The following is a 25,286-nucleotide window of genomic DNA, read 5'->3' on the forward strand; positions in this document are numbered from 1 at the left end:
CTTGAATGGTGCCATAGAAAGACATGTCACAAACGACCGAGTTTTTGTCCTTCGCACTTGACACTTGCATTGTTGTTGCGACTAACATAATCCCATTGTTTTGCACCGTTCGGTAGTCATCACGAGATTTTGTGTGGTAAGTCATTCAATTAATTATGTATCCATCGTACATCATTAAAGCAGGGTGGTGTCCATGTGCAAGCCAACGTATGGTGTTCGAGAGAACCTTCCCTTCCTGTAGTTCACTCATCACCTATTGAATAGAACAATTAGTCGTTCTAAATATTGAACAATTAGATTAAACGAAAATAAACTTTTGATTGTGTACGTACCTGATCCCTAAACCATGCACTGAAGGATCAATTATGTTCAACTTGTAGCCACTGTTCATTTTTGGCTCTTCTGTGATTTTCCATCTTAAATTGATTGAAATGTTGCCTACGAAATGTTTCATACATTAAATTGGTGGCTTGAGGGTAAATTAATGGTAGTATATAATCATACGAATGCTTACTCAACGTATGTGTGCACTTCTCCAATATTCTGTAAGACACGAAGATGTGCTTGCTTGAGTTGTTGGACATCGGGTCGAACGTATGTTCCTACTGATAGAGGTCGATCGCTTTGCATTTCCGTCCTTGAATTAAGTGACCCAAGTCCAATAAGATCTAATCTAGAAAGAAAATCTGAACAGAATTCAACTGCCTCCTCGCATATGCTTGCTTCTGCAATGCATCCTTTCGGTCGAGCTCGACTGCGAACATAACTTTTCAACACTTTCATGCATCGTTCAAATGGGTACATCCATCGCAAATATACTGGTCCATAAAGCTTTACTTCTCTAACGAGATGAACAACAAGGTGAACCATGATTGTAAAAAACGAGGGTGAGAAATACTTCTCAAGATTGCATAAAGTTAGAACTATATCTTCTTGCAGTGCATCAAGATCTGAGACAGAAAAACTTTTGTCACAAATCGCATTGAAGAAGAAGCACAATCTACTAATAGTGTACCTCACATTCTTCGGTAGGACTGAACGTATTGCAATTGGAAGCAGTTGCTGCATTAAAACATGACAGTCGTGCGACTTAAGGCCGGTCAGTTTTAAGTCATCCAAAGAGACACGACTACTAATATTTGCTGAATAACCTTCTGGAACTTTAATTTCTGACAAAGTCTTGCAAAATCGATACTTCTCTTCTTTTGACAGTGTATAACATGCCGCAGGGATATAAGTTCTATTACCAGTAAACGTTGGTGCCAATTCTGGTCTAATTTTCATTTCAACCAAGTCAAGTCTAGTATTCATCCCATCCTTACTTTTTCCTGGTATATCAAGTAAGGTGCCCACTATGTTCATGCATACATTTTTTTCAATATGCATTATGTCTAAACAGTGTCGAACATGCAAGTGTTTCCAATATGGTAGTTGAAAAAAATCAGGTCTTCTTTTCCAATAGTCATTGCCACCTTCATTATGCACGGTCTTCCCACACTTCTTCCTACATGAAAATATCATGTCTTTCATCTTAAGGTACATGGCCTCCCCCGACAAGGGTTGTGGAGGAATTCCATGCTCTTGCTTCCCTTTAATTTTTTTTTTTGTAATATGTATGGATGATGTCTTGGCAAATACTTCGTGTGTCCCATGTATGACATTTTTTTTCCATGTTGCAATCTTATTGAAGTAGTCTCCTCTCCACATATTGGACAAGCCTTATATCCTTTCACACTAAAACCGCATAGATTACCGTATGCTGGAAAATCGTTGATGGTCCATAATAAGACAGCCCGCAGTGTGAAATATTCTTCCTTATATGCATCGAAACAACGAACTCCATCCGTCCACAACATTTGTAGATCATCAATTAAAGGTGCTAAGTACGTATTGATATCGTAGCCCGGTTGCTTTGGACCTGATATTAACATTGTCAGCATCAAATGTTTTCTTCTCATACACAGCCATGGTGGAAGGTTGTATATTGTAGTGATGATGGGCCAACAACTGTACGTCGTCGACATATCTCCAAATGGGTTAATTCCATCAGTAGACAAACCCAAACGGAGATTTCTCGGTTCTGACCCAAAGGTTGGCCACATGTGGTCTATCAACCTCCATGATGGAGTGTCAGCCGGGTGTCTCAAAATACCATCAACTTGTCTATCTATCGCATGCCAACGCAAGTTCTTAGCATTTTCAGATCTCTTGAACATTCTTATAAATCTTGGAATTATTGGAAAGTACCACATCTGCTTAGCAGCCACACCAGTTTTTTCCTTTTTTGAGTTCTTAGCGATCTTCCATCTTGACAAACCACACTTAGGGCACTTGGTCATCTTTTCATATTCTTTTCTGTATAAGCAACAATCATTAGGGCATGCATCAATTTTTTGGTAACTCAGTCCTAGGGCACTAAGTGTTTTCTTCGCTTCGTACAAAGAACATGGAATTTCGTTGTTATCAGGTAATAGATCACATATTATGGACAGCAATTCAGAGAAGCTAGTATTAGTCCAACCATACCTAACTTTCAGGTTATACAATCTCACGAGGGCTGATAACTTTGTGAATTTCTTACATCCTGGGTATAAGGGTTTCTTCGCATCAAACATAGTGTCGAAGGTATTTGATGCATTGCAAGATTGTTCTTGAACAGATTGAACCATATTAATTGTATTAAATAAATCGTCGTTTTCATCAGTTTCATCCACTGTATTTTCCATCGTGTTGGTAACGTGATCTGAGTTCAATTCTTCACCATACCAGAACCATACCTTGTAACTCTTATCAATTCCATTGGCATACAAATGATACCGAACTGTTGAGACATCCTTAAGTAAACGATTGCCGCAATTCAAACATGGACATCTAATTGAATTAAGACCTTTGGCATGACTCAACCCAAATTTAATGAATCTTTCGACTCCTAAATCATATTCTCTTGACATCCTATTTTGGGTCATCCATGACTTGTCCATTGTGTAGAGGTCTAAGTTGGCCTCGAAATAAACCTGATTACAAAAGAGATTATAGGCAACAACTTTTAAAACTCAAACTTTCAAAACGGTAGATAATCCTCAAAGTACTTAATAATTTATTTCATACCATTTAGAAATTTTCTAGCTGTATTTGAAACGATTGTGGTAGGAAAAAGCGTCACAGATAGACACACAAAAGTATATTTTCCAAAATAGATAATCAACATCAAAATTATATATACTAAAGAAAATATTGTAACTATATATACGAAGAAAATATCGTAATCCACCTATTAACACTCAAATACCATGAAACATTCTCCTAAGACTTGAGTCAATTCAGACCTCCACTATTGGATTTTATCGACTTTGACAGTTTTGAAGACTTTCGTCCCTATTAAACGAATCACTCGAATGCCATGATGAAAACTAATGAAATTTTTTACATTAATTTGAAAGGTTGTCTCATTACCACCTTAGTGATGGAACCATCTTGAAGGAAACTTCTGGACTAGGTTCAACAACCCCCAATTAGCATAAAACATTTGTTCTTTCAAGTTTTACACTCAATTGAAGGACTATTTCCTTTACAGACATGATGAATGGAATTAGTTGACAATTAATTATAACAATAGTTTGTCTTTAGTTAGTTGATTAGGGTAGGTTTGTATAAGTAGTTTGGTTTACATTGTACAAGTAATTAGACCAATTTTAGATTGTATCACAGTACACTGCAAGAAATTAAAATTGAAGAGAACTTAACAATTAGAAAACAGAAATTGGGCATAACTCAAACTCACAAAATAATCTCATGTAGTTGTAAGAACGAATTAAGGTCATATAACAGAAATTCAACGATTATGACTGAAATTGGGAAAAACTGAAACTCACAAAACAATCCCATGGAGACAAAGAAGAACTTCATAGAGAGAGAGAGAGAGAGAGAAAGAGATAAGGAAGAGAAGCTTACCGGCGAAGGGGTGACGACCGACGCCCACAATTTGAAGCTTCAGGTTGATTGCAGTGGTTTGGAGAAGACGGGAGTGGTGGCGACGGGTTGGTGGTGGCGAGGAGGAGGAGGTTTGGACGGACAGGCAGGAGGGGGGTGATGGTGGGGACGGGACTTAAGATGGCCGGAATGGGGAGAAACGCGAACGAGAGGAATGGGGGAAATTTTGGGCACAACGCGCGCGGATGGGAGGAAGAATTTGGGGAAAAATTTTGGGAAAAATTGTGTTTTTTTAAAAATACAAATATGTAATTTTAATTTTTTAAATATAAAATAATAATTTTTTTAATGGTAACATTCTATGACATTAAATAACTGTCGCGGAAAGTGTTTTCCGAAAAATTCCGTCTTTTTCCGTCAAAAACGTGAAATTTTCTATTTCGTGACATTTTTTTTTATTTTCCCACTCATTTTTTGAGATATATAACTGTCATAGTAAACAGGTTTTCTTCTAGTGAGATAGTAGATAGATTTTTATTTCTTTACCTGGCTTATGTGAGTTTTTTCTCTTTTGGTGTGATTTTCATAAAATCCAATTCTTATTTTAAAAACAAAACTGTCTTTAAACTGATTTTTCTTTAGATATTTTTCTTTTTTGGAAACTTGTGGTTAGAGATTGGTAAACACTTTTTTTTTCATTCTATTTTGCAGATATGACAACAAAATATATATAATACACATGATGCACCTTATATAAAATTAATACATTTGATATGCATATTTATATACATAAAAATGACAAAATGACATTTCAATAAATAAAACAATCTCATACTTTTGTTTAGTAACAATTAAGTAAATATGTTAAAAATGACATTTGGGTAAACAAAAGCAAAATCACAAAATATATATCAAAGGTTTTTAATTTAACAACAATTAAGTAAATATGCCAAATGACATCTTGGTAAACAAAGCAATGTGACAGTTTTTATGTAAGTTGACCTTTATCAGCTTTAGGATGAAAAAACTGTTAAACATTTTTTAGGAGGCGTTTGGTGTAAAAAGGTGAGTTATTATACTCATAAGTTATTATAGTTGGGTTACCATAGTTTGTTTTTACAGTGAAAATGATTTTATTTTGCACTACAAGAATTCGAGGTTATTCCGACACGTGCAAATGCATCAGGATAGATGACGTCGTAGGAGAAGGGTTATGCTGACGTCGTTACCACTACATCAGCAATAGAGGAAATAACGACACAACACCTTGACGACGTCGTTGATAGTCAGTATTTAAAAATGTTATTCTAACTTCTAACGACGCCATGCAAGCATGCGTTGACGTTTTCTCTCTAATGGCATCTGCAAAGCCATAATATGTTATTAAAATTGGAGAGCTATGAGGATGTCAGTGGCGACGCGATCAACCACGTTGGCAAAGGTTCGACCTTTCATCAGAATGATTGAAAGACATTTGGATTGATTTGATGGGGAACTGCTGACATCATAAGTGGCGGCAACATTAGGTGGCTTCTAACGACACCATAAGTGTCTGCATCATTAGAAGCTTGTTCTCATGATGCTTTTGTTGTGCGTTGCAAGAACCTTGGTTCTTTTAATTGTGTTCATTTGAACACAGAAAGACAGAGGCAAAAAAGGAAGAGGAAGGGAAAACAAAAGATGAAAGAGAGAGAGGGAGAGGGAAAGCCTTGCCACTGTTGCCGCCCACTGACCTCCAACCGGTAAAAAATGTCATTTTGTATATGTTGGATATTGTGTGTGTATTGTATGTATATTATATGTTTAAGGTTTAGAGGAATTGTGTATTATTGTATGTATATGTATATTGTAAATTGTATGTATGTTTAGGGTTTAGAGATTGTGTATTAATGTGTGTATATTGTATGTTTAGGGTTAGGGTTTGTATGTTTATGATATATGTATATGTGTAGCCCTTAGTTTATGATAATTTGTTCGAAGTGTTAGATTCTACTAAAATCTTGTTAGTTGGTTAGTTTGGAAGTGTTAGATAGATTTTTTAGTTTAAACTTAGATATAGTGAAAGTTCGGATATTGAATACTTGTGAGGTGTGACTTATTCGTGGATAAAATTTAGTATTTGAGAGAAGGAAATGTAAGACTAATATTATGCATGTATGTTCTAGACCGATGGACAAGAGTTGGATGAAACTTAAGAATAAGTTATCAGTTGAGTATATAGAGAGAGTTTTCCAATTTCTAGCAATTGCCAAGTATCACGTTGATGAGTACAAACGGATAAGGTGTCCATGCAAGAGATGTATGAACTCCAATTGTGACTCATTAGAGGGTGTGGAGAGACATTTATTAACCAATGAAATATGCTTCTCCTACACAGATTGGATGTATCATGGCGAGCCAATGAACTTGTATAGACGTATACAAAAATTTGATGAAGGAACTAGTAGTGACCTTTCCATGAAGGAACTAGCAGTGACCCATTCTATGAATCAAATAGCAGTAATCTGTTTCCTAAAGACAGTGAAATGTTGGTTATGTTGCACGATTTACAAGCGACGATTGAACATGAACAAGAAACGTCAGAGGAAGGTTTGGATAATGATATGCCGTTAAATAGTGGTGTAGAAGAGGAGAGGCGAATATATTTCAGAAATTATTAAACCAAGCACGTCATGAGCTATACCTCGACTGTTCAAAATTTTCATCTCTTAACTTTTTGGTTACAATGATGCATGTGAAAGTTCTCAACGATTGAAGCAACAAATCCTTTGACATGATGTTAGAGATAATAAGATATGCGATTCCAATGTGTGGTACCAATGTTCTAGCTCATTCTACGAGGAAAAAACAAAAATTGGGTGACTTGGGTTTGAGATATGTGACTATTCATGCCTGTAAGTACAACTATGTATTGTACTGGAAGGAATTTGTCAATTTGCAACATTGGCTGATTTGCGGTGAGTCTCGGTACAAGGTTCGCCCTAACAAAGGGAAAAAAATTCCCCATAAGGTATTGCTTCACTTTCTGTTGATAATTACAAAAAATGTTTGTATTGTAAGATGACTCATCTAAAATGAGATGACATAAGGATAAACGAGTCAAAAACGGATGATGTGTTGAAACATCCAACTGATGCAGAGGGATGGAAGTATTTTGATTCTAAATTTCCTAAGTTCACTTTAGATCCACGAAACTTTCGTTTAGCATTAGCTCCTTACAGGTTCAATCTGTTTGGCCATATGAGTACCGCCTACAGTATGTGGTCTGTGGTGTTAATTTCTTACAAAATTTTACCTTAAAAATGCATGAAAGAGTCACTTCTTCATGTCATTGCTAATACTCGGTCCAAGAACTTCTGATTGAAAAATTAATCTTTATCTCCGACCATTGATTGGAGAACTGAAAGAGTTATGGAGTCTTGATGTTTATACATATGATTCTCTTACATGTTAGTTTTTTCAGTTGTACGCAGTTTTGCTGTGGTGACATATCTGGATGGAGTACGAAAGGGTATCAGACATGTCCTATATGCATGAGAGATAAATCGTCATTTGGGATAAGAGGAAAGATAACTTACATGTCTTACTATGTCTAATCCTTCTCCTCTCGTTGTGGATGAGAGCGATATTCTTTTTTACTTTAATGCACCAGAGTTTAATAACATAGGAGTTTCGTTGTCGATGGGCAACACATCAGGTTAGTTACCGTTACATAATTGATTAATTTCATAAGTGTGAAGTGAATTTATTTTGTTTATGTAGATGAGTCTACAACAGCTTGCATTCCTAGGAGACACGAGCACTCGAGGAACATCGAGCTAGAGTGATATGTTACACAAAATGGGAAAATCTCCATATCCATTGCTCAAGGATAGGATCATTCGATCTCCCCACACACCATACGCTTTAGTTGTACCATCAACGTGATAACCCGTGATACTTTTCTAGTTCACTTTCTTAAGTAGACTGACGTTACAGCGCATTACATCGAGCTCGTGAAGTGCTCTTTACAGGTAAGTTCTACAGTTACGCGTACATATATGTTAATTATATGTATTGTATATATATATAGAATCCTAATCCATATGTACTTTTAATTTGTAGCAATTTTTCGAGTTAGATTTCACAAATCCAGTACTGAATCGATTCGTTGAGCATCGAATGCTCACCACTTGGAAGAAGTTTAGTGGGCAGAACCATCCCCATGGTAAGAAGTTCAGTGATCTTGGATAGGTGCGTACCAACCCACCCGTAGATTGAAGAATCGTGTGGAAGATTGACACTTCTTATGTGACCACTACCTTATCCAACAATTTCAATTGATTTTAGAACTTATTAATGTTCACAAATGGTAATTTATTTTTTTATATATGTAACATTTTGATATTGTTTGCATGTATGTATGAGCAATCATCGATGAATATGGATGCTATAGCGAAGCAGCCTTATACTCATAATAGTGGGGCCAAGTCGTTCATACAACGAGCACACAAGCTCACTAAACAATAGGGTCATCCAATCTACTGAGTGAAGTTGTTCAAGGAAACACACGCTCGAGATGGTTGATGTATTTTGCCTTTAATAACTTATTAATTAATCAAAATTGTTTTGTCGAATCAAATGCTGACCATCCAGTCCCAGCCACTATCTGAAGAAGAGATATGCGAGACAGTGCTCAAAGGGTCTTGGTTGGGAAAGATGACAAAAATGATGAAGATGATTAAGAAATTCACTGATCAGTCAGCTAGAGAACCTTGATTCTTGATTTTTTTTTTTTTTTTTGCAAAGGTATTGTAATAAATGCTGGGGTGAGAATTTCAACCAGGGACCTCTTGTCCATAGGAACATATAAGTGCCAGTTGAGCTAAGCTCATATTGGTCAAAGAACCTTGATTTCTTCATTTAATGTAAGTAATTTCAAACTTTTACGTCGTTCTTTCATTTTTTTTTGGGTAAGATGTATATTTATACTTTAATTTCGTGTCATTGTAGGTTGGAAAACATGAGGGGACTTCACTTAGATTAGATTTTGGTCATTTTGTTTTTAGTTGAGGTTTATTGTAATTTTTCTTTGAACGAAACATATGTTTTTTCAAATATTATATTTGATGGATGACTCCACGTCAGGAATTTCAAAAGTGGAGCCAGTGTTGCCTTAATGTCAATGCGCTAAAATAACGTTGGCATAACGGTTAGGTCGACGTGTTGACGGTGTTAGCATATCATGTGTCGGCCTAAGGCCTATACCAACGTTATCCTTTTGGTGAGTCATTATTGCTTCTTATGACACGTTATTTGCGACATTGTTGCCGACATGATTTTTGGCATCTTGGAAACCTTCACCCATGCATTTCTGATTAATGGCGACGCACTCCTGCGTCGACATATCGTGAAATTCTTGTAGTGTTGGGTTATAATAATATGTGTTTGTGGTTTATATTTTTAAAATAAGTATAAATTTTTATTCCTAATCCTTTAACAAAATTCAAAATTTTTCATCACAAATCCAAATATTTGTTATTTCAAATATGTACCAAGTTTATATCATGTGTATCAAGTATATATCGAGTGTATATCTTATGCATACCAAGTGCATATCAAATGTATCAAGTACTTATGAGAAGGATATCAAGTATACATCACAAGTGTATCAAAGTGGATATTATTAGTATATCAAGTGAATATTAGTAGTATATCAAGTGTATATTAGTGGTGTATCAGGTGTGTATTGGATGTATTAGGTGCATATCAGGTTCATCACATGAGTGTTGGGATTTATGTCCTAAAACTCGTAGATTGTGAATATAATCCATTGATCTTTGTTAATAAAATGTTATTATTGTTAGTGATTATATTATTAGTTTTGTCTTAATAACCCAAATCCAATATATAAACTAACATCCTAAGCTGTTGAATGGGTCTTGAATAGTATATAGAGACCTACACATATCAATGTTTGAGATCAGCTTAAATGGTCTATAGCATAGGGATAAGGCTGGGTACCTTATCCTGATAACACTATGGATACGACTCACTTTGTATTTGATACAAACACAATGATCCAATGCGTTGGTGTAATTGACATGCGAGTGAGGGTATCATATGCAATGAATTGCATAAGACCGGACCATGAAATAGTAACCACTAGACGTAACTCCATTAACTAGTTAGGTTTCTATTTCATTAGGATGACCTAGGTAACATAGTCTTAATTCTGTGTTTATTATGACTCATATTCGCGAGGAATTGTTCTTCGATTTGTACAGGTGAGAGTGGCCAGATTGTTGGAATTTTTTGTCCTAAAACTCGTAGTTTGTAAATCATATTTTGTTCAATAAAATTGTTATTGAGAAATTAAATATTATAATCTTAAATCCAATAAATCAAGTTCCAAGGCTATTTTTGAATAAACTTGAACTTTATGTGTAAACCTAAACGTGGATCAAGTTCGAGTATATATCCTAAATAGTCTATAGTATATGAAATAAAGGTTGGGCGCCTCATTTAGAGAAACTATGGATGCGGCCCACTTTGTAGTACAAACGAGGTGATCCTAATCGTTCATGTAGAGACATGAAAGTGGGGGCATCCTATGTAAAATGTTTACATAAGACTCAACCATGAATTAGTCTTTTTTACGTTACTGTTTAAAACTGACTATCTCAATTATTAATGACCTAGGTAACTTAGTCTTAATCCTGAGTTAACTATGAGCTCCTGTTCACACGAGATTATCCTTAAATCTGCATAGGTGAGGACAACTCATCAACTTTGGCCCAATAAGCCTCCCATTTCAAGGGTAAGATCGGGTGGATAGCTGGGAACATAGGATACAAGACGGAATTCACTCCTACCCGCTTTAGGGTTAGTAGATAGGTTGTTCTCTTAAGCACTAAATCCAAGTCTTGAACAAGGGGCCCCACCCTCTCATTGGCCCGAGAGGGATTAAGTTTATAAGTTGAACCTTAAACCAATTGTTCAATAGTGGATTAGTGGGACTTAAGGAGCAAGATGTAATCTTGGGGGTAAAAACGGTATTTTGACCAAGCCAAGGTTACGAGCAACCTGTGAAGGATTAACTTACTGATTATGGTTTTATCAAATTGACACAAATATATCTATAGTGAGGGGAGTGCAACTACGAGACTTTAGTGGAATGACATGTTAGTTAACGAATATTGATTAACTCGGTATAAAAGAGTTTAGCTAGTTAATCTTGAATCGTTGGAGCCCATGATCTAGAGGTCCATTAGGTTCCTCTGCTAGCTCATATGGATTAAACTTAGAACAATGTGATGAAATAAGTCGAATTGTTCGAATTGGGAGAAGAAAGAGAAACCGACAAATATAGTGATATAGTCGTCGGTCTTCTAATTAGTAATAGAGCTTTATGTTTTACATACTATAAGTATGAATACGGATTCATACTAAGAAGCTCGGAATTGATGGAATTGGTCAAAAATAGTAAAAAGTCAAAATGTTGACTTTTGACTTTGAAAAGTCAAACTTTGACCGGCCTTATATTCAAATGTGATTTGAATTTTGGAAAAATGAATGCGGATTCATGCTCGGGAGGTTGGAATTAGTCAAGACGGACAAAATGGTAAAAAGTCAAAATATTGACTTTTGACTAAGAAAAGTCAAAATATTGACTTTTGACTAGAAATATCTAATGACCATTTTACCCTTGGACCAAGTTAGTGGAAAAATCCAACATTTTGTTGGATAATCCCACTAACTCTTAGTGGGATATGTGGCTATATGAGATATAGACACCTAGCCCACTAAGTTCCACTAATTGTTAGTGGAATATTAGGTGGTGAGATTTGGCAAATGAATTACATGCATTTTTGCATGTAATTAGGTTATAAATAGAGGTGTTTTCAAATGTTTAAGGTTTTTTGCCTCTTTTATCATTTTCATCATCTCAACCAAAGAAAAAAAAGGAAACCTTCCAATCCCATTTTATCTCCATTACTTTCTACACCAAAATTGGGTCCCACAACCCGGTTCTTTGTCTAGAGGATAGCAGTTGAGTACTAGTGGTGGTCTCGACTTGAATTGGTAAGAAGATATCAAACTTTTTGAAAGCTTCAAAGGTAATATTTCCTAAAACCCTAATTTGATTAATTTATGGTTACATGTTGATTGTGGCAATTAGGGTAGAAATTCGATTCTTTTTCTGCTGTGCATGACTTAGTTCTAACACAGATCACTGACTCAATAAACTTGTCATTTTGGGGACAAGACCGAGTGGGGAGTTGGAAACATAATTACACAAAATTGAATTCACTCATTTTCTACTTTATGGTAAGTAGATGAGTATTCCCTTAAATGATATCTTCGGTATTTGAACAAAGGACCCTTACCCTCTTTATGGCACGATAGGGGTTTCTGTTTATTGGTAGGACCATAAACAAGTTATTCATTAGAGGAGCACTGATATTTAAGGATTATAGGTAACCCAAGGGTAAAACGGTAAATTGACCAAACTGGTGTTATGAACACTCGTGATGGACTAACTTACTGTTATTGGTCTATATTCGTGGACACTGAAATATATCTACAGTGAGAAGAATTCAGTTATGAGTCGCTAATTGAGTACACAGTTAACGAATATTGATTAATATGGTTAATGAGTTTTGCCAATTAATCTTATATCGTTGTACCTTTTTATCTGTAAGTTTATTAGGTCCCCTTCCTAGCTTGTAAAGAGTAATGGGATTTATTTATATTGGTTGTAATTTGAAATGTTCAAAATTACTTTGAAAATTAGTTTAATGTATAGTGATACATTATAATGTACAATTTATCAAACTTTATCATATAAATTTAATTTTGGATATGATTCAAAATTGGTTTATGAGACATAAAATATTTGAATGAGTTCAAATATTAATTTAATGTGAATTTGATTCATAATAAAATTATTGCTTATGTTAAAAACTTATATTTGAATATGATTCAAATTTAATTTAAGTTAAATATAAGATATTTAATTTAGCTATTAATTAATTGAAGAATTAATTAATAGTTTAGTTAATTAAATTTGATTTAATTAAATTAATACAAATCTATAAGATAGTGGAGAGGTATTCATTAAATAAGATTTAAATGAAATATGAATTAAATATGATTTAACTGTCTATTAACTAATTGATTAATGATTAATTAATGAGTAGATTTGAAATTTTTATTAATTTAATATTTTTAAGTGGATTTTTAAAAATAGAAGATTTGGGTAAAGTAATTACAGTCCATAGCAAAATTTGAACCCAAGTTCAAACTAGTTAAGTGAAATACCGAAACAGCCCCCGTGTAAAATTAATTTTTCACAAAATGAACAACCTGATTTTTTCCCTAATCTGCACTCAACGAGATTTTTCTTTCAAAGTTTCATAAACTCTAATGTTATTCTTCTGCCTCTTTTCTACTGCATAAACGATACTTCCAAATTTTCAATTCTTCTTCTTCTTTCTAGTCGTTTAGTTTCTTTTTTCTACAGGCAAGTCAAGAATTAATTTTTTTCTACTTCAGTTCTTCATCTTTAGCATTCTATCAGGTAAGTAATAATGTTTCTTTCCCATTCTTCTTCTTCTTTTGTTGGTAGACATACTAATTAAATTTATTTTTTCAGTAGATGCCAAGCACTATAACAACATAAACATCAAAGGGAAAAGAGATGAAATTTGATTTTGTTTCCATTAAATAAAATAGTTATGCTACCTTTCTGCCTATAATTTAGCATTTGTAACAAATTTTAAATTTTACAATACTTAAATACTGCCTAAGTTATAGTCTTCTATCACTGGTAGATAGTGATAGTCTTCTATCACTGATAGATAGTGATAGAATGGTTATTCTACCATTCTCCCTTATGTTTTAGATTTTGCACGTATATTGAAATATAGAGTATAATTAATATTTCAGCATGTTTTAGATTTTGCATGTCACGTTTTAGATTAATATATGATAATCTTCTATTACTGATAGTCAGTTATAGTCTTCTATCACTTTCAAAAAATATATAACAATTTATTTACTAGCTAACTTGTTTTAATAAATCTTTTTAACAGGTAGAACACGGGTTACTACTGGTTCAACATGAAAAAAGTATTATAAAGACAGTAACCACTTACGTAAATCTAGAAGGTCTACAAATAGTAAAAAAGAAATTAAATTACCAATGTTTATCTAAAGTCACGAGAAGTCTTTTTGGACATCTTTTAAACTGAAAGAATTACAAAACTCCAACCCAATTCTTTAACTACTTGGTACAAAGACAAGTTTTGACTAGGAAGTTAAATGTATTGGCATTCAACTTTAATGGACTAATTGTAGAATTTGGGTTGAAAGATTTTTGCTTGATAACTGAACTAAAAGGACACAACTTCAGTATGGTTGATTTAACAGAAAGAGATAACACATATGAACTTAAGACAACCTTCTCCTTTAATGGCCAAAGGGTATCAAGGAGTGATTTGGAAACAACATTCAAAATGATGCGAGAATGGGAGAGTGACATTTTGAAAATTAAACTAGCAAATCTTCACATTTTACAAAGTATCCTCCTCCCAAAGCAAGTACATAACAAAATTAATTGGAAACATTCATGTATTATGGACAATGAAGAAGAATTAAATGAGTATCCATGAGGAAGGTTGTCATATAATTTAAGATATGAGTTTTTCAAGAAAGCTACTTGTGTGGACAAAAAAGGTGCGGTCTATCTACAAGGATTCCCATTAGCCTTAGTCTATTGGGCTTTTGAAATCATTCAAAAACTATCATCTTTAGATGTTGGTTTTGGAAGAAAAATTTCTGAAAAAGGTCCAAGAGTAACAAGATGGAAATGTTTGCGGCCACATGAATGGAGGATTTTGAAGGAAAACATATTTGATTTACTTATTTGATAGGCAGTGACAAAACTCTGTCACTGTTGGTTATCACTGATAGGTAGTGATAGAACTCCATCGTCACTGGCTATCACGATGGTGTTGAATAATTTTTCTAATAATTTTTCTATGCTTTTACTTGTGGTTTTCTATAATTTCACTTCAAATGACAGAGGAGGAATCTAAGTCAGAGATAATGCAATATTTTATTGATATAGAGAAGAACGAGATTGAGGGAAGAAAAAAAGAAGAACTAAATGAATTGATTGAAGAAGGTGGAAGAAATGAAGTGATTGTAAAAAGAATTGTGCAAAACTTTAAGGAGTTAAAAGAAAGTATGAAGAGAATTATTGAAGGACAACAAAAAATTCAAGACGAACAAAAAGAATTTGTAAAAGGACAGAAAGAAATTATTAGTTTATTGGAAATGATTAAGGGTCGCATAAAGAATGTTTCGTTAGAAAATCTTCCTCAAGAGTCTGAAAAAGAAAAAGACCTTGAACTGACCTTGGAGAAAATTAATTATCATTGATAGAAAATTTATATAAAAATAGTTCATTTGCAATAATACCTGGATTCATTTCCTTCAGTTTCTCAAAGAACTTTGGTATCAAACTATAAGACTCAGTAGCATCACCATTTAGTGATTTTAATATGTGTTCTTTTGCTTTACAAGATTTTTGATAACTAATATTAACACCAAGCTTAGTACGAGCCTTATGAATAATATCTCTTGGAAGAGATTGATTAGTAGACCTAAACCTAAAATCCTCTTTCAAGCAATTTCCAATTACAGATGAAGAAATTTGCATATGAGTACTTTGAATTGAATTCATAGAACAATCATGGTTAGAAATATACTTCGTAAGCATCCATAAATCACTTTTCTTATATTAATATTGTGATGCACAAACATATAATTGGCAACCATCTTGCAAACATTTCAACTCAAGTGAATTTGAATTTGAACGCATAGTCCGGAATTGAAAATTTTTAGTTACTGCTTACATAAAAGCATTTTGACAAAATTTCTTTACTTACAAATACATCCTTTTCCTTCAAATTGTCATGAAAATCATAATCTTGTGTAATCACATCATTTGAAGAAGAACTAGAAGAAGATAAACATAGCAAATTATCATTAGCTTCACTACTGCCACCAATGCCACTGGAAGAAGCTTCTATACTAGTTTGAGCAACAAGAGAATGAACCCTAACATGAGCAACCAAAGGATACCTAATACTCGACTCTTTAATCAAAGACAAAAACCAACAAACATCCTTATCTTGTTGTAAATTAAACACATTTTGAATATTTGTGTGGCCAAAGTCCAATAACACCCATAAATCAATAGAAGCATCCAATTGAATTTCATTCAAAATCAAACTAACTAAACCACCTAAATTCATCATATCATCAACTAGTACTCCAACAACACTATAATTCTCATAAAAATTGTACTGTGTCCATTGTCCACCATAAAAAACTACTATGAGAATATTAGCCATGATACCAAATTACTGCAAAAAACAAACAAAAGAAAAGAAAAAAAAAAGCATTATATAAGAAGCTAAAGATATCATGAATACAACTATACCAATTATAGAAAGTGATAGAGTTCTATCACAGTCCATCAGTGATAGAGTTCTATCATTGTCCATCAATGATATGGAGTGATAGAGTTCTATCATTGTCCATCAATGACATGAAGTATGTCCATGAGTGCACAAATTTTAAACTACTTCACCAAAAACACATAGAGAACAACAAAATCAATTAATTAAAACCTAAAAGATTTTTTTTGAAAATATACCAGCAAAGAAAGAAGAATGAGAAGAAAAAGAAGGAAAAGAAAAAATGAATGTTAGAAAAAGAAATTTTGTGGATATGCTGGTAATGTATACTAATCTACAATTATTATCAAGAGTTTCACTAACAAACATTTTTCATTGAATTCTGTAAAATTTAATTTATTGTTTGTGGTAATTAAGTAGAATATTCTTTTTATTTGATTTGAATTAATTACTATTAATCCGTAAGTATAAGATTATCGTTTTGAAGAATACGATGTTCATGTCTTCATATTAATTTCACATTGTGATGAAGTTTGCTTGAAAATTCCTATTAATTTCACAGTGTGATGAAGTTTGCTTGAAATTTGATTTTAAATGAAAACAAAATTATAATAAAAAGTGATCAAGAATATAGAAGAATAAGATGAAAGAAAGGAAAAAAAAAAGAATATCAGGATAGGAAGTGACACCGATGATGGACGTGGAAACACCGGCCGTGTGAAACCCTGAATTTGAGGTAGACGAAGAAGATGATACGAAGAAGAAGAGGATAGACGAAGAAGACGATACCAAGAAGAAGATGATGAACACGATTTGAAAAAAAACAAACAAAGATCAGAGTAAAAACAATGGATGAATAAACCGGAGGAATAGGTCGCTGATACAAAAAGATGGAGGTCAAATATTTGAGTAAAACGTAGGGGTAATTTTGGAATAAAAGAAAATTAATATATTTCCTCCAATTTTTTTGCCAAGGGATGTAAATAGTTTCAGTTTTCTTCTATTTATATAAATTCCCCTATTTTTAAATTAATAGAATTTCATGATATATTTCCTACTCCAAGAAAAAAAGAGAACTCTAAATATCTAAGAAGAAAATAGTTTTCTTTAAAACAATTAATCAAGTAGAAAAGTGAATGCTTTTGCTTTTTGGAAAAAGAAAATAGTTTCTAACATTTTTCCATCCCAAGTGGTTCCAACAAACCAACCTCGTCCCAAATGATAGGAAGTTCTCGGACGGGTGGTGTCCCAATTTGGAGATTTACTTTGTAAATTTAGAGACAAAACAAGTATTATTTTGGCAAATGTGCTGGTATTTTGAGATTCCCAAATTAAATCGAGGAATTGTTTTGTAAAATCTTTCGCTGTTATAAGGCTTTTATCCTTTTAGTGAGTTGAACTTATTTTTGTCATTCATAAGAGAAATCCTATTTGTTTTTATACATTTTAGATTTTATTAATTTTTTTTAAGTGGTTTATGTTGTGAAAATGGGGCACAACTGGGATACAGAAATCTAGAAAATATAATATTAAAATAATACTATAATATAGTATAAAACATATAACACATGTAAATAAAGAAATAAGAAAATAATTAGGAAAATCAAAATCTCATAATTCTCCACTTTCTCCAATTTCTTTCGATTTCTCTCAAATCTTGGTACATCTTACAACTCCACCAAATGCCACTATTTAGATGCAATTTGACAAGCATGACATGGATTACACAGCCACTAAGGGTGACTCTCTTATAGATATATGACATGAGTGTTGGATGGTTGATGGGAAGACATGTACTGGATGGCTATATCGCCACTAAGCACACACTAATGGGCATCTACATTTTTATATTAATATTTATAATATTGATGGAAACAGTAGACATGCGCAGTGGAATAAGAATCAAACTTTTATTTAATTGCAACTAAACAAATTTAGTAATCAACATGCATAACAACCCTAATTGAAACAAAGATAAGGTTAAAAAAAACTCACATTTGATGCTTTTCTTTTATTGTAATTTTTTCACAAATTCTTTGCAATATTCTCACGAACTTGAAGTCGAGACTTCCACTAGTGTTGACCTGCTATTCTTCGGACTTAGAACCGGGTTGTGGGACTCAAATGGTGGAGGAAATAGAGAGAGATGAAAATATTTTTGGAGGAATCTTACACTTAGATCTTTTTTTGTTGTTGAGAGTAAAAAATGTTCTTGGATTATTTTTGTAATTCACAATTACAAAATTAATTCTTGCATTTTTCAAACACAAGAATCCTTTCATTTTTGTAAAGGGAACTCTTACAAGCAAACTATATACACGAGTTTCCCTATCTCACCACTTGACATTCTTAGTGAGGTAGATGTCTTGCATGCAATAAGCCACATGCATGCCACATGCAAGTGATAAGTTTGCCAAATCTCAACGTGTGTTATTATTTAAATTAGTCTAAGGGCAATATGGTAATTTAACATTTAAATCAAATTCAAAGTTTAACTTTTTAAAGTTTAAAGTTAATATTTTGAATTTTTACCATTTTGTCTGTCTTGACTAACTTCAACCTCCCGAGCATGAATTCACATTGATTTCTTCGAAAATCAAATCACATTTGAATACAAAGTGGGTCAAAGTTTGACTTTTCATAGTTAAAAGTTAACATTTTAACTTTTCACAACTTTGACAATTTCCATCATTCCCGAGCTTATGAATATGAATCCATATTCATATTTTTAATATTTAAATTACATTTAAACATGAAGCTCTATCTGAAGCTTATAACTGATAACTATACCAAATATATTTGTTGGTTTCTCTCTTTACCTAATTCAAACAATTCAAATTATTCCATCATAATGTTCTAAGTTGATTCCTTGTGAGCTAGCGAGGGAGCCTAATGGACCTATAGATCATGGGCTCCAATGATCCGAGATTAACTGCCTAAAATATTTTAGATCGAGCTAATCAATCTTCGTTAACTAACGGGTCATTTCACTAAAGTTCCGTAGTTGCACTCCCCTTACTATAGATATATTTGTGTCCATGTGATATAGCCATGATAAGCAAGTTAATCCTTCATAGGTTGTTCGTAACCTCGGCTAGGTCAAAGTACCGTTTTACTCTCTAGAGACTACATCTTGTTCCTTAGGTCCCACTGATCTACTATTAAACAATTGATTTTAGGTCCAACCTATAAACCGAATCCCTCTCGAGCCAATGAGAAGGTGGAGCCCCTTGTTCAAGACTTGGATTCAATCCTTAAGAAAACAATCTATCTACTATCCATAGAGCGGGTAGTAGTGAATTCCGTCTTGCACCCTATGTCCCTAGCTATCTACCCGGTCTTACCCTTGAAATGAGAGGCTTATTGGGCCAGCGCCATTGAGTTGCCCTCACCTACGCAGATCTAAGGATAATTTCGTATGAACAGAAGTTCATAGTTAGCTCAGGATTAAGATTAAGATACATTTGATATCTATAAACGAAATAGTCAGTTTTACAAAATTAACGGTGTTATAACTTAAAAGTGACTATTTCATGGTTCTAGTTTTATGTAAACCCTTTACATAGGATGCCCCCACTTTCATGTCTCTACATGAACGATTCAAGATTACATCATTTGTACTAACTACAAACCAGGCCGCATTCAAAGTGTCCCCAAAATAAGATGCTCAATCGTATTAGTATATTATATACTATTTAGGCTAAATACTCTAACTTGATACATATTTATGTCTCTACATAAAGTTCAAGTTTACTCAATAATAGCCTCAGGTCCTTAGTTTATTGGCTTTAAGATTATAGTATCAGTAACAATTTTATTGAATAGAATATGATTACTCCCCCTTAGATGTCCATTACATATATGAAATATGCCTCGTTAAACCATTACTAGGAAAAAACTCAATGGAAAAAAAAAATTCTAGTGAAGGGAAAAGAGTACATATTTAATTCTTACAAAAATAAAATTTACTCCTCATGGACACATCATTTGAGATATCTGAGTCACCGCATTCCAATGTTGTGTGCCAAAATTTCAAAGGTTGGGGTAGGTAGTGATTTTGTAAATAAGTTTGTCAGGTTATCTTTTGAACAAATTTATTGTACTGTAATGTCGCCATTTTCTTCAAGATCATGAGTATAGAAAAGCTTCGGTGAGATGTGCTTTGTTCTATCACCTTTAATATAACCTCATTTTATTTGAGTTATACATGTTGTGTTGTCTTCGTATAATGTTGTTGGAGGGAGTTTACTGGAAGACAAACCACTTTATTTTTTAATGTGTTTAGTCATTGATCTTAACCATATACATTCTTAACTAGCCTCATGAATTGCAAGAATTTCACCATGATTTAAGGATGTGGTTGTTATGGTTTGTTTCACTGATTGTCAGGATATAACAGTTTCTCCATATATGAATAGATAACATGTTTAAGATTTAGCTTTGTGTGGATCAGATAAATATTCATAATCTGCAAAATCAACTAAGTTAAATTTGATTTATTTAAATAAAATAATCTCTTATCAATTGTTCCTTGGAGATAACGAAGTATATGTTTAATTCCATTATAATGTCTTTTTATTGGAGAGGAACTATATCTAGCTAATAAAATTATTGAAAATGCAATATCTGGTCTTGTATTATTAACAAGCATTACTACAAATTTGACCTTCTTTAATATGCAGAACATGTAAAAAATGTCTACCTTGATGGTCTTTGCCCATCAAGTAGGCAAACATCAAGAAAGCCCAACCACTAGTTTTCTTGATGGTCAAAACATGTCATCAAAAACTCTATCTTGATGGTATTAACCATCAAGAAAGAAGACTTTGATGTTTTTTGCCCATCAAGGAAACTGAAAAATCCATCAGGAAAATCGTTTTCTTGATGGCCAAAACATGTAGTAAAAAACCTATTCCTTTTTTTCTATTTTATGGAAAAAAGAATAGATTTCCTTTTACTTTTCACACCAACCTTAGGTTCGTGCTAATTGGCATTTTCATGATCTTGATTTCCTCCTCAATGAGGATTGTACTAACAATTGTAACATTGATATCCAAATTTATAAACAACTTCTACAAATTTTTAATGCAGTAGTGGGGATTTGAACCATAGATATATACATGTGCCAGTTGTGCTAAGCTCATGTTTTACGCCTTCTACAAATTTTAAAAACCCTAAATTATAAGCTTTGAATTCAACTCAGTAACGTTAAACACAATAACTAATTTAATTTTGATACAATCACTTATTTCAATCTAATTATAATTACCATTGTTAGTTTTTTTAAAATTAATGTTGTATTATTGATATATAGACAATAATAATTAAAAAAATAGTAAATCTTTAAGAATATTATTGATGAATATGTATTTTTCTTGATGGACCTTGCCCATGATTTTTTTTTTTTTTTTTTGTCTTTGTCCATCAAGAAACCCTAAACCCATAAAGAAAATTCTAAACCTATCAAGAAACCTAAAAAAGTATATTAATTTTTTTCGATGATGGCCATTGCAAATCAGGAAAATTCATTCCTTGATGGACCTCATCCATAAAAAAAATCTATCTAACTTGATGGACATTATCAGTCAACTAATATATTATCTTTGATGTTTATTGTCCATTGAGAAATAGTTTTCTTGATGTTTGTTGATCATCAACAAACTAAGGAAACTTTGCCCATCAAGGAAATAAAAAATCCATTTTTTTTTTTACATTTTTTCATAATTCTTCAACAAAATAAGGAAACTTTTTCTAACATAAATGACCGTCAAGATAAATATTGTATCAAGAAAAATATTTTTCTTGATGGTCCTTTGTCATGACCATTAAGAAATCAAAATTTGTGCGCGTCAAGAAAAACCAAATTTATAGTAGTGAAGATACATAAATGCATCAATTGCACTAAGATATGGTATATCTAGACCAAGGAGTTTTTCATTATCATCTCGAGGTCAAAATATATTTTTCGTCACATATAGTTAACGAACTTGCATTGGGATGTTCAATGGATGTGCTTTATCCATATAAAATCGTTTCAAATCTTTTCCTGTACAAGTTGATTATGAACAAATATTCTATCTGCCAGATGCACAATTTGTAAACCAATGCAAAATCTTATTTTTTGAGATCTTTCATCTCGAAATCTTTCTTAAGATATTCTATTGCCTTTAAAAGTTCTTCAAGAGTCCCAATTATATTTAAATCATCAATATATATAGTTATAATAGCAAATTATGACTGTGATTTCTTTATAAAATTGCATGAACATATTGGATTTTTTTGATATCCTTCTTTCAACAAATATTCACTCAGGTGATTGTATCACATTCGTTCTGATTGTTTCAATCCATATAGTGATCTTTGTAACTTTATTGAATATAGTTCGCAGAAACTCGATTTATATCTTTCAAGTATCTTAAATCCTTTTAGGACTTTCATATAAATATTATTATCAAGAGATCCATATAAAAATGTTGTGACTACATCCATAAGAAGCATGTCTAGATTTTTATATACAGTCAAGCTGATTAAAAATCTTAATGTGATTGCATCCACCCCAAAGAATATGTCTCCTCATAATCAATACTAGGTCTTTATGAAAAACCTTGTTCAACTATTCTTTCTTTATTATCTTGTGATCTCATTATTTTCATTTCTTTTTCTCACAAATACCTATTTATATCCCACAGGTTTGACACCTTTTGGTGTTTGGACTACTGATAAAAAAAATCCCACGTTTGTAAAGTGAATTTAATTTTACCTCAATTGCTTCTTTCCACAATAACCAATTTTTTCTCTGTCTACATTTTTCAATAGATTTTGGTTCATAATCTTCGTTTTCACATATAATATCAAGAGCAACATTATATGCAAAAATATTGTCAACAACTACATTAGTTCGCTTCTATCTTTTTCCTATCATGAGAGTTCTCATTATTATTCTCGGTTGTTTATCTTCTTTGACATTTTTGTCAAAAGTTAATTTTTGGATTTTTTCTAGAACATCCACATCTTTAATCGAGTTATGGACTCGATTCCCTTTTCGAAGATTTTTATTTTTGGAACCAACTAGGTCTACCATGCTTCCAGTGTGTTCCAGATATATTTACAATATGTTGTGTAGGGATATCAATCTTTGATGAGATATTTGCTGCTGGTATATGTGATTTAATTACATTCTTTGCATCTACAAATGCATCTTGGTAGGATTTGCTATATTTTGCAAATGAATTATTTTCTTAACTTCAACTTCACATTGATCTGTACGAGGATCAAAATGAATGAGACAATAATGATACATTCCATGTAATTTCTTTTTCCAATTTCTTAATTCCTCTCCCTAATGTTTGAAAATTTGTCTCATTAAAATGACAATCAGCAAATCGTGCAGTAAACACATCGCCTGTCAGGGGTTTAAGATATTTAATAATTGATGAGGAATCAAAATCAACTATATTCCTAGCCTCTTTTGAGGACCCATCTTAGTACGTTGCGGTGGAGCAACTGGAACATATACTGCACATCCAAAAAATTTCAAATGAGAAATATTTGGCTCATGGCCATATGCTAATTGTAATGTCGAGTACTTGTGATAAGTTGTTGGCCTAATATGTAGCAGCAAAATAGCATGTTCCCATACAAATGTAGGGAGTTTAGCTCTCATAAGCAAGGGTCTAGCAATTAATTGCAAACATTTTATAAATGATTCTACTAAACCATTTTGTGTGTGAACATGAGCTACAGGATGTTCAATACTGATCCTAATAGACGTACAATAATTATCAAATGTTTAGGATGTAGATTCACCAGAATTATCAAGTCGAATATTTTTAATTGTATAATCAGAAAACTATGCTCTTAACTTAATTATTTGAGCAAGTAATTTTGCAAATGCAAGATTTTGACTTAAATGGTCCACTTAGATAATAAGCACACATGCGACTATTTGCTGGATGCCTCTATTAAGACCATAAAATACTTAAATGGTCCACTTGGTGGGTTAATCAGTCTACAAATATCACCATGAGTTGGTTCTAAAAATGTAAGTAATTTGATTCCCACTTTAGTTGGTGATGCTCAAATTATTAATTTCCCTTGAGAGCAAGCATCATATGCAAATTCATTAGATTGAAGAATCTTTTGATTCTTCAATGGATGTCAATGTGAATTTTCAATAATTCTTCTCATCATTATTGATCATGAATTACCCAATCGATTGTTGCAAATATGTGTGGATTCATGAACTTCAGGTTCATTGTTGCATATGTTTCAATTACTTTTATTTGAGTATAATATAATCTAGAAAATAAAGCAGACAACTTTCTAATATATGTTTTTCATTTGATACAGTAGATATAATATAAAGATATTTTATCCCATTCTTTCTATCAGTTTTAATATGATAACCATTGTAATGTATATCTTTAAAATTCAATAGACTTCTCTTTGATTGACTAGAGAACAATGCATTATTAATTGTGAATTTTGTTCCTCTAGGTAAAAAAATATTTTCTTTTCCAAACCCTTCAATCAAGTCTGCAGAACCTGATATTCTATTGACTTTTACTTCTAGTATTGTTAATTTGAAAAAATATTTTTTACTTGTTAGTATTGTGTGCATAGCTGCATTGTCTGCCAGACATATAACTTCATTGCTCATTTTTTTCAAATATGATAATCTCTTCATGAGATTCAAAACTTTACCGCATTCAAATTTGTCATACTGGATGTGCCAAATATACTATTAATTTGATATGCAAAATCTGCTTCCACATTTTCTTTTTTTTTTCTTTTTCTTGTGGAGCTTTTCTTTTTATGATCATCATTTCATGTGGTTCTTTTGAGATTTAGATGATTATAACAACCAACCACGAAAAATAATTACTT

General features: G+C 32.7%; 1 protein-coding gene across 1 annotated transcript; it reads right to left on the bottom strand.

Moving 5' to 3' along the window:
- Positions 1-510: 510 nt before the first annotated feature.
- On the bottom strand, positions 511-16,334 carry LOC116404483. Its single transcript, XM_031886996.1, has 3 exons — positions 15,867-16,334; positions 1,639-3,014; positions 511-1,504 (listed from the first exon to the last, which is right to left on the bottom strand). The coding sequence occupies exons 1-3, from the start codon at positions 16,332-16,334 to the stop codon at positions 511-513; spliced, it is 2,838 nt and encodes a 945-aa protein (XP_031742856.1).
- Between the last annotated feature and the right edge of the window lie 8,952 nt (positions 16,335-25,286).

This window comes from Cucumis sativus, chromosome 6, assembly GCF_000004075.3.
Source record: "Cucumis sativus cultivar 9930 chromosome 6, Cucumber_9930_V3, whole genome shotgun sequence".
NCBI classification, from domain to species: Eukaryota; Viridiplantae; Streptophyta; class Magnoliopsida; order Cucurbitales; family Cucurbitaceae; genus Cucumis; species Cucumis sativus.

What these genes read in the sequence shown, in the direction of transcription:
- LOC116404483 (XM_031886996.1), bottom strand. Translation starts at nt 16,334, where the DNA reads ATGGCTAATATTCTCATAGTAGTTTTTTATGGTGGACAATGGACACAG. An exon ending in TGAAGGAAAAGGATGTATTT is followed by an intron (nt 3,015 to 15,866) that starts GTAAGTAAAGAA and finishes TTTTGTAATCAG; the next exon opens with GTTTATTTCGAGGCCAACTT. An exon ending in TCATACATGGGACACACGAA is followed by an intron (nt 1,505 to 1,638) that starts GTATTTGCCAAG and finishes ATTTTCATGTAG; the next exon opens with GAAGAAGTGTGGGAAGACCG.